This window comes from Mobula birostris, chromosome 11 (genome assembly GCF_030028105.1).
Source record: "Mobula birostris isolate sMobBir1 chromosome 11, sMobBir1.hap1, whole genome shotgun sequence".
NCBI classification, from domain to species: Eukaryota; Metazoa; Chordata; class Chondrichthyes; order Myliobatiformes; family Myliobatidae; genus Mobula; species Mobula birostris.
In genome coordinates, this window is record NC_092380.1 from 7,034,925 (window position 1) to 7,049,685 (window position 14,761).

Here is a 14,761-nt window from a genome sequence, read left to right on the forward strand (position 1 = left end):
AATAACGAGAACATAAGTTCAAAGGTATTAAATATGCATTTAATACTAGGAGTATGTACCCAGTACACAACCTGAAATTCGTCCTCTTTGCAGACATCCATGAAGAAACCCCATAGAACAATAAAAACGTTGAAGCCCCTCCCTTCTCAGAAGCAGCAGCAAAACATTAAACCCCCCCACACCATGCGAGCAGCAGAAGTGCCAAAGAGTCCATTGATTCAGATGAGATGTATGTCCATTGCTTAAGTTCATGTAAGCAATGGATTTGTTTAACCTTGTTAACATGGGGAACGTCATTTGATTGAAGGTGGTTTCTGCAGATGGTTTGTAATTAGAGTTTCATTGGTTGTGGCTGAATTAATTGCTTGTTGTGGATGGCATGGCTCATTTGCAGATTTGCCCAGATGCCTTCACAATATTGGTAACTTAATTTTTCCTGAATAAGGAATGTTGTCATTCAGTTGAACACTTGTGATGTAGATAATGAGGATTTTGTTAGGCTGTTGCTTGATATTGATCAGCTGAAAGTTGGCCAGAGTAATGGCAGATGGAATTTAATCTTGACAAGTGAGAAGTGATGCATTTTGGAAGGTCAGAGAACTGTTGATTATAGTAAATGATAGGACCCTAGAGAGTGTTGACAGAATGACCTCGGAGAACAACCACAGATCCCTGACATTGACAGCACAAGTTAAATAACGATGGTCAAGAAGATTTATGGGATTGTGCTTTCATTCGGTGTGGCATAACATATAAAATAGAAACATCATGGTACAACTTTATAAGTCATTGCACAGGCCACACGTATTGTGTGCATTTCTGGTAGCCACACTATAGGAAAGATGTGACTGTTGGAGAGAGTGCAGAAGAGATTTGCCAGGATGTCGTTTGGATTGGAGCATTTCAATTATAAGGAGAGATTGGTAGAGTGGCTTTGTTTTTCCTGGAACAGAGGATGTTGAGGGTTGACTTGATGGAAGTATATAAAATTGAGGGTAGATTTTTTTTATTCTTTATTGGAGTGTGTCCAAACAAGAAGGCAGATTTGTAAGAAGAGAGTTAGGATGGTGAATTTTTCTCACAGTGGTCAAATACGTGTGGGGTACTCTTGAGGAACACATAAGGTGTTGAAGGCTGGGGACTAAATAAGTTAGGACTAGTATAGATGATTACAAGGGTCGACATGGATGCTACAAGCCTGAAGGCCTGTATCTATGCTGATGACTAAGATAAGAGTATGTATACATGGGAGAAAAATGCTAAGGTATAAATTGTCTTTCATTTTAAAGGAATAATGACTAGCTTGAGAGGCTGAAAATGACCTAGCACTATACTTCTATGTTGTGAACCTCCATTCATGGGCTACTCTTGAATCATACAAACCATTAGTTCTGTATGTCGGTTTACTGCTCCACTGTCTGTTGTATTTCATAAGAAAGAATTGTTTTATATAGGCTTATTTTTAACAGGCTTCACAAGTTATCTTGAGGGTGAAACTATTTGCTTAATTCTGTCACTTGATGTTTCATGCATTTCCACAACATACTAAGATATCTTTCAGTAAAAGAGCAGAAAACTTGGGCCAGTGTTAATGGTAAATTTGGGTGCTCATCCGGTAAGTTGTTTCTCGGGGAAAATAATCTTCCTTTGATTTTTTTTGGTTATGTGGTTCAAATTTTTTTGTGTCTGTTAGAATAACATTGGAGTTGAATCCTTAACAAAACCTGATGATGTGATGAATGTTCCAGAATTTTAATTGTCTTACAGAGTCTGCTCTCTAATGTACAGTTTGTGAATGGGAGGAAAGATAGGTTTAATTTTTTATTCTTATTCATAAGTTATTAGCGCTTTAACTATTTTCAAAACCATAGTTCTGTTTTTAGAAGGTTTTTAATAAGTAGAAAGATGACTTGGACTAGTGGGTTGCAACCATTCCGAATGCGATACACTTAGTTAAAGTAAACCCTGATGATGCCTCAAGCACTGTTTTACAGATGTGGGAATGTCTGGAGACTGATAGCAGACTGTACCTAGGATAGACAGGATGCAGAATATGCTTTTTACCATTAATCTACCTTGACATGATAAGTCTCTATGGTTCCCTTTTTTATTTTTAGTGATCCCCTCCCTATTTGCTAAAGGGTTTATGTAATTTGGATTGGAAATCACTTCAGAACTTTTCTGTGTATGAATGGGCTATCTGGAAACTTTTATTTCTCGTTCCTGGTCTAGTGATGGCTATTTAGTTTTCTCATCCTTTGATTAGAAGTTCCTGCCTTTTTTTTTAAACCTTATAATCTTTGCAACCTTGTGAAATCTCCAATTTCAAAGTCTTTGGTATTTCAGATTGTCATTATCATGCCATTGCTGTTTCCCTTTCAGCTCTTTAGGTTCCAAATTCAGTCCCTGGCTTCTCTGCATTTCTCCTCTCCAAGATGCTCTTTAAGCTCCATCTATAGACCAAGCTTTTAGTTATCTATTGGATCCTCTCGTGGGGACCAGTATCAAATGTTGTTAATGTGGCTGTAAAACAGTTTGGAATGTTTCAGTATGTTAATGTTGCTACAGAAAATTCTGGGGGAACTCAGCAGGTCAGTTAGCATCGGGCCAAGGCACTTCTTCAGGATTGGAAAGGAAGGGGAAAGACACCTGAATAAAAAGATGAAGGGAGGGGAGGGAGGACAAGCTAAAAGATGATAGGTGAAGCCAGGTGGGTGGGAAAGATAAAGGGCTGGAGAGGAAGGAATCTGATACGAAAGGAGAGTGAACCATGGGAGAAAGGGAAGGAGGAGGGGCACCAGGGGAGGTGATAGATAGGTGAGGAGAAGAGGCAAGAGGCCAAAGTGGGGAATGAAAGAAGAGGGGAGGGGGAAAATTACCAGAAGGAGATATCGATGTTCAAGCTATTAAGTTGGGATGAATCTTTTCATTCCTCTCCTCTCCCGTGCACCTTTTCATTCCTCTCCTCCCCCGTGCACCTTTTCATTCGACATCTTCTCCCTTTTTTTCCTGTCCTGATGAAGGGTCTCACCCAAAACATCAACTATTTTATTTATTTTCAGCCTGACCTGCTGAGTTGTGCCAGCCATTTTGTGTGTGTTGCTCTGGCTTTCCAGCATCTGCAGAATCTCTTGTGTACATAAATGCAATATGTTATTGTGCAGTATGTCCCGGAGAGAGTTTGAAGCACATTTTAAACTGGTGGGAAAAACGAGTGGTAGATGATCATGATTTTAAATCTCAAGTTTTGGTGATGTATCTGTTTCTTCTACTTTTAGAGCTCCCCAGTGGCCTTTTGTTTGTTTCTGCTGTGGAAAATGTCAAGCCTTTCTGAAATAAAAGCAGAGAATGCTGGAAATGTTCAGCAAGTCAGGCAGCATCTATGGAGAGAGAAACAGAGTTAACGTTTCAGGTCGATGATCTTTTTCATCAGAACCTTTCATCTGTCTGAATGGCTTGAGATGACATTGTGCTCGTGTGACACTGGGTTGATTTAGCCGATGCATACTGCTCCATGATCTTGGAGGAGTTCAGAGGACTTCTCCCTCATCAGAGTATCTTACATGGATATAGAGTTCTGCGCAAGCTCTTTTATCTGTGTATCACTTGTGCTGCTTCAGTTGTTTTGTTCACTATTGCTGCTTTCCTCATTCATGCTTTTCATTAAGATTTTCTTCTGTTGGGAAAGGGAGCACAAGTTTATCCAAGATGAGTTTACTAAAATGCACTTACAAGCTTGTGCCATTTACATTCCATTGATTTTAATTTGTCTTCTGTACCAGTCACCCGCTACCAATATGTGAGGGGAAACACAGGTACTGTTCGCAGGCATAACTCAGTTTGGAAGAACAAAATGCATTTTTATCCCCCACCAAATCACTCCCCTCAGACTTCAGCGCAGGTATTTAAAATGTTCTTCTGCCCACTTCTGAAAATCTCAATAGTCGGGCAAAAATTATACTCTTCCATGAACACCTGGCCAATTGTTTTTTGCAGGGGACTGTTGAAGTAAAACGATGTCTGGAATTGCATTGAGTCGACTTGCACAAGAAAGAAAAGCTTGGAGAAAAGACCACCCTTTTGTAAGTATGCAGCTCAACAGCGATGTTTAGGAATTCAGTAGATCAAAAAAGTGAATCCTTCCTGGAATCGAGGATCCCAGGTATTGGATGCCAGGTTCCAGGCTTACCAGCTAAACCATAAACAGGAGAAAACCTGCAGATGATGGAAATCCAAGCAACACACACAAAATGCTGGAGGAACTCAGCATGCCAGGCAACATCTATGGAAAAGAGTGGTCGAAGGTTCGGGCTGAAACCCTTCGGCAGGACCGTGTGTGTTCTTCAGCAAATATTTTACATTTCACTGTTTTCGATATTAATTTTATTTTTGATAGCTGTGTAATTTTGTATTCCAGCGAGGTGTATTGAGTAGCTTGAAGTTAGTGTACTGCTCAATTTATTTTATTTGGAGATGCAGCCCACGCCACCCAATTACACTCATCTGACCAATTAAACTACTAACCCATACGCCTTTATAGTGTGGGAGGAAACCTACAGGGAGACCGTACAAACTCCTTGAACCTGGGTTGTGGTGCTGTACTAGTGTTGTGCTAACCACTATGCTACACTTCATCTTGACTTGGTGAACGTTTTAACTGTTTTCCTCGGACTAGTTGACCGTAGCTGCAAATAAAAAAAACTATTGGTTAGAATCATGGCACACCATCATTTATAAGGAAGTCATTTAAGCTAATGAGTTGATGCCACCTCCTTGGGTGTAAGACCACAAGGCAAAAGGAACAGAATTAGGCCATTCGACTCCTTGGATCTGCTCTGCCATTCCATCATGGTTGATTTATTATCCCCCTCAACCCCATTCTCCTGCCTTCTTGCCGTAACTTTTTGACGCCCTGACTAATCAAGAACTTTGACCTGCACTTTAAATATACCCAATGACTTGGCTTCCACAACCACCTGTGGCAGTGAGTTCCACACATTAGCTAAAGAAATTCCTCCTCATCTCTCTTCTAAATGGATGTCCGTCTATTCTGGGGTGATACTGTCTGGACCTAGACTTACCTATTGTACGAAAAATGCTCCCCACATCCACTCTATCTAGGCCATTCAATATTTGATAGGTTTTCAATGAGATATCCTTCTCTCTTCCCCCCGCCCTCATTCTTCTAAACACCAGTGGTATAGGTCCAGAGCTATCTGACGCTCCTCGTATGTTAACCCTTTTAATCTCGTAGTGCCATTCAATTCCCTGAACCTATTATATTTTTGCAATTCTTTCCACCAAGTGGAATTTTTTTTTTAAGTCACTGTAGGATCATAGAGTAGGGGCTGTTGTGTTATGGAAGCTTATCCACCTGATAATTTCAGCAATGTAGTAAAAGATTGGCCATTTCAGCTGTGCAAGTTGTCACCATTAGTCAGAGAGGGTAATTCATCCCTCCTATCACCTGCTCCAAAAATACTCTGATTTTACCTAACTAAAGTTTTGGATTTGGAAAACTTATGCTGCTGGTAGAAGACTCAAAATAATCACTTCTGTGTTTCAAATGGGGTGCCACTGCAGTATAGTGGTTAGCATGACGTTACTACAGCTCAGGGTATTAGAGTTCAATCCCAGTGTCCTCTGTAAGGAGTTTGTACTTCCTCCCTGTGAAATGCATGGGTTTCCTCCAGGTGCTCTGGTTTCCTCCCTGAGTCCAATGATGTAGTGGTTAGTAGGTTAATTGGTCCTATTGTAAATTGTCCTGTCATTAGGCGAGGGTTAAATCAGGTGTTGCTGGCTGGCGCGGCTGGAAGGGCCTGTTTCTGTGCTGTATCTCTAAATAAATAAATATGCAGATTAATCTAGGGATAAACAATTTAGTCTGATCCTAAACTAAAGAAATGTGATCATTTTCAACTTGGAGTCTTCTATGATAACTGAGATCATTGGGCAAATCTATGGGCTGAGAAGAACTATGCACCCAGATAAAGAGAAGGTGAGACGATAGTTTCTATTGATGAGAGAGCTGTTGGGCCCCAGGTGATCTGCCAACATTGGGAGAGCTGCTGCCAGTGCCCGGCGATAGCCTTATTCACTGTACTAGCCAGGCAAGGTGCATCCCTGGGACCCACATCTATGTTGGGCAGCTGCACTGCTTGATCAGATCCACCCAACCCTTCCCCTCACACGCAGCCTCCCTACACAGAGGTCAAAATGGAACTCCAAAAAGGCCCAAGCTGTAATAGAAACATAGAAAATAGGTGCAGGAGTAGGCCGTTCGGCCCTTCGAGCCTGCACCGCCATTTATTATGATCATGGCTGATCATCCAACTCAGAACCCCGCCCCAGCCTTCCCTCCATACCCCCGACCCCCGTAGCCACAAGGGCCATATCTAAAGCGCTGTTCTAACCACCATGCTACTGTGGCACCAGTGTTCCAATCTCTTACCCAGACTCTGCTTCAACCCCTCAGTGATTTTCAATTCCCATCACTCCATTACTGTTTTAGCTGCACAGCCTCCATGCTCTGGGATTCCCTCCCTAACCCTGTAGTCAAGATGTAGTCAAATCCTTATTCTATGGAACCTCTGATTATTTGCCGTAATAGAAGCTGATAAATACTTTCAACAGTTCTGATCATTCACCAAGAGGGAGTCACAGAAACAGACCCTTCAGCTCATCTACATGTCAACCTGTTGTTCTGCCTAATCCCATCTACCTTCACCTGGGCCATTGCCGTCTGTGTCCTTCCCACCTATGCAGGTTTCTCTTAAATATAGCAATTGGACTTGCAACCATCACTTCTGCCGGCAGCGGATTCCACACTGACAACATTCTATGAGTGAAGAAATTCCCCTTAAACCTTTCACCTTTCACCTTTCACCCTTAACCCATGACCATTAGTTCGAGTCTCACCCATCCTGAGCGGGTGGTAAAGAAATTTATACCCCTGATAATTTTGTACACCTTTAGCAAGTCTCCCCTCATTCTCCAGGGAATAAAGTTCAAAGGAAATTTATATTCAAAGTGCATTGAGGTTCATTTTCTTGCTAGCATTCACAGAGCAAAGCAGTATGGTAGAATCAATGAAAAACTACACAGAAGCAAAATCTTACAAATAACCAATTTGCAAAAGAAAACAAACTGTAAATACAAAAAAAACTTAATGATAGATAATAAATAACTAGTAAATAATACTGAGAACATGAGTTGTAGAGTCCTTGAAAGTGAGTCAATAGGTTGTGAAATCATTTCATTGTTGGGGTGAATGAACTTATTGATGCTGGTTCAGGAGCCTGATGGTTGAAGGGTTTATAACTGTTACTGACCTGGTGGTCCTAATCGATTCAACCTTTTTCACAAGTCCCGGCAACATCCTTTTAAATTTTCTCTGCGCTCTTTCAATCTTACTGAATTACTTCCCTTAGGTAGGTGACCAGAAATACACACAACACTGCAAATTTGTCCTCTCCAGCCATCTTCATAACATTCCAAGTCTTGTACTCTTCACTAAGGCCAATTTGCCAAAAGCTCACTTTACAACCTATGACGCCACTTTCAATGAATTATCCCTGAGCGAGAGGAAGAGCATTGCTTGACATTAGTGTAGGATTCAGTATTCTTCAAATCCCATGGTTTTGTTTTTGGGTGAGCTCCTTCAGGTTTGGATACTTGTTTAAACGAAGTTTTCTGTAGTTTTATGTTCAACTTTAACTCGTGTAATTCGTTCTACCTGCAGGGCTTTGTTGCAGTGCCCACGAAGAATCCGGATGGTACTTTAAACTTAATGAACTGGGAATGTGCTATTCCAGGGAAAAAGGCAGTAAGTATTGTAGCAATCCACGTACCACATGATAGTAAGAGCCCTTTTCGTAGTAGTCTTTGTGGCTAGGTTACTTAGAACAGGAGTTAAAAATAGAATCATAGAAAACCTATAGCACAATAAAGGCCCTTCAGCTCACAATGCTGTGCCGAACATGTACTTACTTTAGAAATTATCTAGGATTACCTATAGCCCTCTATTTTTCTAAGCTCCATATACCTATCCAGGAGTCTCTTAAAAGACCCTTTTGTATCTGCCTCCACCACCGTCACCGGCAGCCCATTCCACACACTCACCACTCTCTCTGCGTAAAAACTTACCCCTGACAACCTCTGTACCTACTTCCAAGCACCTTAAAATTGTGCCCATTCTTGTTGGTCACTTCAGCCCTGGGAAAACGCCTCTGACTTGATCAATGCCTCTCATCATCTTATACACCTCTATCAGGTCACCTCTCATCCTCTGTCGCTCCAAGGGAAAAAAGGCTGAGTTCACTCAACCTATTCTCGTAAGGCATACTCCCTAATCCAGGCAACATCCTTGTAAGTCTCCTCTGCACCTTTTCTATGGTTTCCACATCCTTCCTATAGTGAGGCAACCAGAATTGAGCACAGTGCAGTGGAGTCTGACCAGGGTCCTATATAGCTGCAACATTACCTCTCGGCTCCTAAACTCAATCCCCCAATTGATGAAGGCCAATGCACTGTATGCTTTCTTAACCACAGAGTCAACCTGCACAGCAGCTTTGAGTGTCCTATGGACTTGGACCCCAAGATCCCTCTGATCCTCCACACTGCCAAGAGTCTTACCATTAATACTATATTCTGCCATCATATGTGATCTACCAAAGTGAACCATCTCACACTTATCTGGGTTGAACTCCATCTGCCACTTCTCAGCCCAGTTTTGCATCCTGTCAATGTCCCGCTGTAACCTCTGACAGCCCTCCACACTATCCACAACACCTCCAACCTTTGTGTCATCAGCAACCCATCCCTCCACTTCTTCATCCAGGTTACTTATAAAAATCACAAAGAGTAGGGGTCCCAGAACAGATCCCTGAGGCACACCACTGGTGACTGACCTCATGCAGAATATGACCTGTCTACAACAACTCTTTGCCTTCTGTGGGCAAGCCAGTTCTGGATCCACAAAGCAATGTCCCCTTGGATCCCATGCCTCCTTACTTTCTCAATAAGTCTTGCATGGAGTACCTTGTCAAATGTCTTGCTGAAATCCATATACACGACATCTACTGCTCTACCTTCATCAATGTGTTTAGTCACATCCTCAAAAAATTCAATCAGGCTCGTAAGGCACAACCTGCCTTTGACAAAGCTATGCTGCCTATTCCTAATCCTGTTATGCCTCTCCAAATGTTCATAAATCCCACCTCTTAGGATCTCCATCAACGTACCAACCAATGAAGTAAGACTCACTGGTCTATAATTTCCTGGGCTATCTCTACTCTTTTTCTTGAATAAGGGAACAACATCTGCAACCCTCCAGTCCTCCAGAACCTCTCCCATACCCCTTGATGATGCAAAGATCATCGCCAGAGATTCAGTAATCTCCCTCGCCTCCCACAGTAGCCTGGGGTACATCTCGTCCAGGTCCGGTGACGTATCCAACTTGATGCTTTCCAAAAGCACCAGCACATCCTCTTTCTTAATGTCTATATGCTCAAGCTTTTCAGTCTGCTGCAAGTCATCCCTATAATCGCCAAGGTCCTTTTCTGTAGTGAATACTGAAGCAAAGTGTTCATTAAGTACCTTTGCTACCTCCTCCGGTTCCAGACACAGACTTCCACTGTCATACTTGATAGGTCCTATTCTCTCACGTCTTATCCTCTTGCTCTTCATATACTTGTAAAATGCCTTGGGATTTTCCTTAATCCTGCTCCCCAAGGCCTTCTCATGTCCCCTTCTGACTCTACTAATTTCATTCTTAAGCTCCTTCCTGCTAGCCGTATAATTTTCTTGATCTCTATCATTAACCAGTTGTTTGAACCTTCCGTAAGCTTTTCTTCTTGACTAGATTTTCAACAGCATGGTTCCTGTACCCTACCATCCCTGTCTCATTGGAATGTACCTATGCAGAACGCCACGCAAATGTCCCCTAAACGTCACATTTCTGCCATAAAATTCCCTGAGAACATCTGTTCCCAATTTATGCTTCCAAGTTCCTGCCTGATAGTATCATATTTCCCCTTACTCCAATTAAATGCTTTCCCAACTTGTTTGTTCCCCCCTCCCCCTCCCCCCAGTGCTATGGTAAAGGAGATAGAATTGTGATCACTGTCTCCAAAATGCTCTCCCACTGTGAAACCTGACACCTGACCAGGTTCATTTCCCAATATAGCCTCGCCTCTTGTAGGCTTATGGACATATTGTGTCAGGAAACCTTCCTGAACACACCTAACAAGCTCCACCCCATCTAAACTCCTTGTTCTAGGGAGATGCCAATCAATATTGGAGAAATTAAAATCTCCCATCACGACAACCCTGTTATTGCACTTGAATTAGTTAGCACTAGGGAAGACCGTTTTAAATAAAAAGCTGTGCCTAACTCTTATTTTCAAGTTCAGGCAAAACTTGTAATTACCCTTCATGTAAAATGCTTTAGCATTTTACCCTTATAATGGCTTCAGTCCTGTCAGCAGTTAGGTGGAGAAAAGATGGATTGCAGAGGAGATGCCCTCACAAATGGGATTTTCTGGTTTGGATAAATATATCATGCGATCTTTCAATATTAGGAAGAATGTATTGACTGTCGTTTGCTTTTTTTTTGAGGATGACTATCAAAAAAATGTGAATAGCTGTTCATCTTGGCTTTGCTTGTTGCTGTGGATAGCTGCTTCCTTTGTATACATAGGGTATGAAGATTCAGTGCTTTATCCATTTGTAAAGTGCTCCGTTTTAATAAGATATACAGGTTTTAATGTAAAGGGGAGGTTTTGTGCTTTAGAGTTTAACAGCAAAGATGTGCTGATCATTTAAAAAATTATTACAATTGCATTAATAGAATTATTAATACAGCACAGATGAGCTCTGTTCAACCAATTATATATCTGCTATGTCTGAAAGGAATATCCGGTTAGCCCCACTCAGTTGTGTTTAATGGCCCTATAACATTTACATCTGTCAAGTACAGTGGATTTTGGTTAATTGGGACAAGTGCATTTTGGTCCAATAAAGCAGCTGCCTCAGTTGGCTGAAGTTTCATGGAAATAGTCAAAAGGTTATAAAAAAACAAACTACCATTTAACTAACAAATTATGTATTTAAATGAAATACAGAACAAATTAGAACACTAATTCAGTACTATAAAACTGTACTAGTTCCTAATAGTTATTGACAGAGGAATTCATCCAGTATACACTGTGCGTTCTTTTCATTGACTGTAAATGACCAAAATCACGCAGGCACCTAGTGTAGATAATGAACTGCCTTCATACAATGCTATTGATGATTGCATTCTCTGTCCATTTTCACTGTAACATTCAAGATGGTTGTCGATACCTTCAAATTTTTCATAGTTTCTAACCTGAAGTAGTGAAACTGCTTCATTTTCACTCCCAGCCATTTCTGGCATCTCCAAACCTAAATGCTTGAAACTGCAGTTGTCAAAACAGTTCTGAATAGTATTATTGCTCATTTTTCACCAAGTATCCGTGACAAAAATCACTGCTCTTTGAACACAAATGTACACAATTGATGCTATTTAAAACTGTGTTTTGTTCTAAGCACTGTGTAGTGTCTAACAAGTACACACATCTGATGTTAGTTAGAAACTATAGGGCAACAGTCTCCTGTTCCAATTAAGCAGCATAGGGAATCCCACTTATTTTCTTGCCTGTTTTTTGTTCTTTAAGAGTTGTTCCAAATAAGTGGCTGTCTTGATTGACAATGGCCCAGTAAGTCAAAATCCACTGTACTTGTTCATTACCCATTAGAATTGGACTTGCATCTCTAGTAATTTTTAATAATTGAGTTTTGCATCCTTAATATTTTTTAAAGAAATCTTCCAGTTACCCGAAGTCTTGACATTTGATCTGATCTTTTGTAACGTGGACAAAGTCACTGAAGCTAGTGAATACAGAAATGTTTTATTCAATAAAATGAGACATTCTTGGAGGAAGAGGCTTGTTTGACCTAATATTACATGACAGTTTGTATACTAAAATCAAAGATAGCAGCAGGACAATTCTGTAGTTACAATGTATCTACAATGTTTCCTTTGAATTACATACAATTCTCACACCTCCTTCGCACCCACATTCCAGACACCCAAAATGAATGTTAATCAGCATTGTCTGGTTTGCAGTTAACTAGTGTCCACAGCTCCAGGGCTGCATTTTAAATATAATCTATAATCCACATTCAGGTCTAATGATTGGTTGCTGAAGTTAATGTTTTGCCTTCAACGCAACTCCAGAATACACCCTAACATTGTCTATTTGTGTTGTTTGAGTTGCCATTGTGTTTCCTGAACACCTGTTTTAGTTGTGCAGTGCTTGTTTCCAGTAAGTTTATACCATGCTTTAAAATAGCAAGGTGTGAGTACTTTGTTCACAGGGTTTCAGCCAAGCAGTGGGAGCTGAGGACTCTTATTTCCTACACACCATGTTAACACAGGTTTATTTCAGAGTTGTTAAAGTTTGGAATGTGTTGTCTAGTTGGGGCCTTCATAAATAAATGCTTCCATTATGTATGCGAATGTCCAGGTACGGTTGGAAGTACAATGACAGTATGAAATGATATTTGCAGGCTTCTTTCTGGAACTTGATTAACAGCTTGCATTTATATAGACCTATTAATATAGGAAGATGACGGAACATGCTCTAAACCAGGGGTTCCCAACCCTTTTCATGTCATGGACCCCTATCATTAACTGAGGGGTCCATAGACCCCAGTTGAGAACTCCTAGATTAAAAATGTGTGGAATTTGACATTTATTCCGAGAAAAGCTGAAGTCAATCTGTGGCAGGATTTAACCGAGATGGGAAATTTAAATTTGACTGAATTAAAAGTAGTTTAGGTCACCAGTGACAGGTGTATGGGAAAATGGTTGGTTTTTACCTGCATTTTGTTGTGGAATACCACTAACGTGATAAAATGGTTCCAGTTTAGGGTTGTTTGGTAAGTAGGAGATATCATATTGTGGGTCAGAGAGATATGTTGTGCCGTTGCCTGTTATGCCACTGGCATTTAGGGCAGCAACGAAGGTCCACTATCTGGTGGTGTTCAGAGCTTCCTTCATTGTGCCTGTAGTTTCTGCTTGGTTTTCACTACTGTCAGTTATGCAAGATCTGGCTAGAGACTCGGGATACAGATGTAGAAGGATTCTTTATTGCTGTTTCCATAAGTTATTTTTTTGACCATTCAAGGTTGTTAGTGCTGAGCTGAACCCCCAAGTCTGGAGGACCAGTGGACCACTCTTAGTCGGGCTTCTTCCCTTTGACCTGTTTGGCATGGGTCACCCTACCAAGAGCCAAGGCATAAAGCCCTGACTCCAGCCAATGTAGCTCTCCGGGTCATTGATGCAGGCAAGCCTCCAAACCCTACGATAAGGTTGTGGTCATCTTGGAGGTCAGAATGATATAATTCAAGAAGAAAGGCTTTGGTTGGCTTGTACCCTTTCAATCTCCATTTAAAAAAAAATACAACCTCGCCCTTGTATCTGATTAATGTATTTGGATTGTTTGTAATAATTAATTCATCTCCTAACATGCCTGATGACCATGCAACTATTACAAACACATCACATGAACTCGCAATCAAAATCTCATCTCTGGCACAGAGTAAAATAGTGCAGCTTGAATTGGGATGAGGGTGGACCTGTTTATAAAATTGACTGTTTACTCTATACCACTCAATCTTTATTTTCCCCCAAGAGGAGAAATATTAGAGAGCGTGGGAAGAGGAAGATTGAAAGGAGAAGCGTGGGCATGTTATTTTTTACGCAAAGTGTTTGGTGCTTGGAATATGTTGTCAGGGTTGGTGGTGGAAGCAGACATAATAGTGATGTTTAAGAGGCAGAAGAACAGGCAGGGAATAGAAAGATGTGCAGGCAGATGGGATTAGTTTAATTTGGAGTCATGGTTGGCACAGACATCAAAGGCCAAAGGGTTTGTTCCTGTGCTGTACTGTTGCATGCACTTTGAGTCTATTGTCATCAATCCGTATATACTTATACATAGAATTTCAGTCGCGCATAAGTCAACAGCAACGTCAAGGAGAGTACTTTGAAGACTAAATAAATATACCTGGCTATTGGATAAGACCAATGTCTTCAAAATCCATGTGGGGACTGCAGCAAATGTTATGTCGGCCAAACTGGGAGAAAACTATCCACGAGGGTCCATGAACATCACTTGGCTGTAAAGCGGCATGACCAACTCTCCCTAGTCTCTACCCTTGAAGATTAAGAGGGGCATAAATTTGCCCGGGCATCAGTGAAAGTCATGGTGCAAGAGAGTTCCTAGAAGCATGGTTTTCTGCGAACAATTCTGTAAACAGACATAGACCTTGATCTTATTTGTGAGCCAATGTGAGCAAAATTCCAGGCCACAGTGCATGAAGTTTGCTATGTCACCAGTGGTGAGATTTCCTCCCCACATCACCATTGAGTTTCCGAAATGACGACCAATCAGCTGATTGATAAATATATAAAGGCCAAGCTTTTGAAGGACACACCACAATGAAGAGTGCACTTGTGATGTCTCCTTGCATGGTGACAAAATGTTTGCAAATGTATTGCCAAGATTGGAGAATAACTCAACCCAATGTGTATACAGCTAAACAAAATGTTCCTCGGGCCAAGATACAAAACATAGTACTTAAGACCATAAGATATAGCATCAGAATAAGGCTATTTGGCCTGTTGAGTCTGCTCTGTCATTCCCCCTCAGCCCCAATCTCTTGCCTTCTCCCC

The 14,761-nt window shown here is 41.1% G+C and overlaps 1 protein-coding gene across 3 annotated transcripts in view; it reads left to right on the forward strand.

Moving 5' to 3' along the window:
• LOC140204784 (SUMO-conjugating enzyme UBC9) overlaps positions 1-14,761 on the forward strand; it is a 58,622-nt gene that overhangs the window by 30,598 nt on the left and 13,263 nt on the right. For 2 of the 3 annotated variants that reach the window (XM_072271573.1, XM_072271575.1), the window contains 2 exons: positions 3,997-4,082; positions 7,742-7,825. In XM_072271573.1, the coding sequence (XP_072127674.1) occupies positions 4,017-4,082; positions 7,742-7,825 (150 nt within the window). In that variant the 5' untranslated portion in view covers positions 3,997-4,016. Of the gene's footprint in view, positions 1-3,782; positions 3,902-3,996; positions 4,083-7,741; positions 7,826-14,761 lie in introns of all 3 variants that reach the window. The other variant, XM_072271574.1, reaches the window with a different exon arrangement.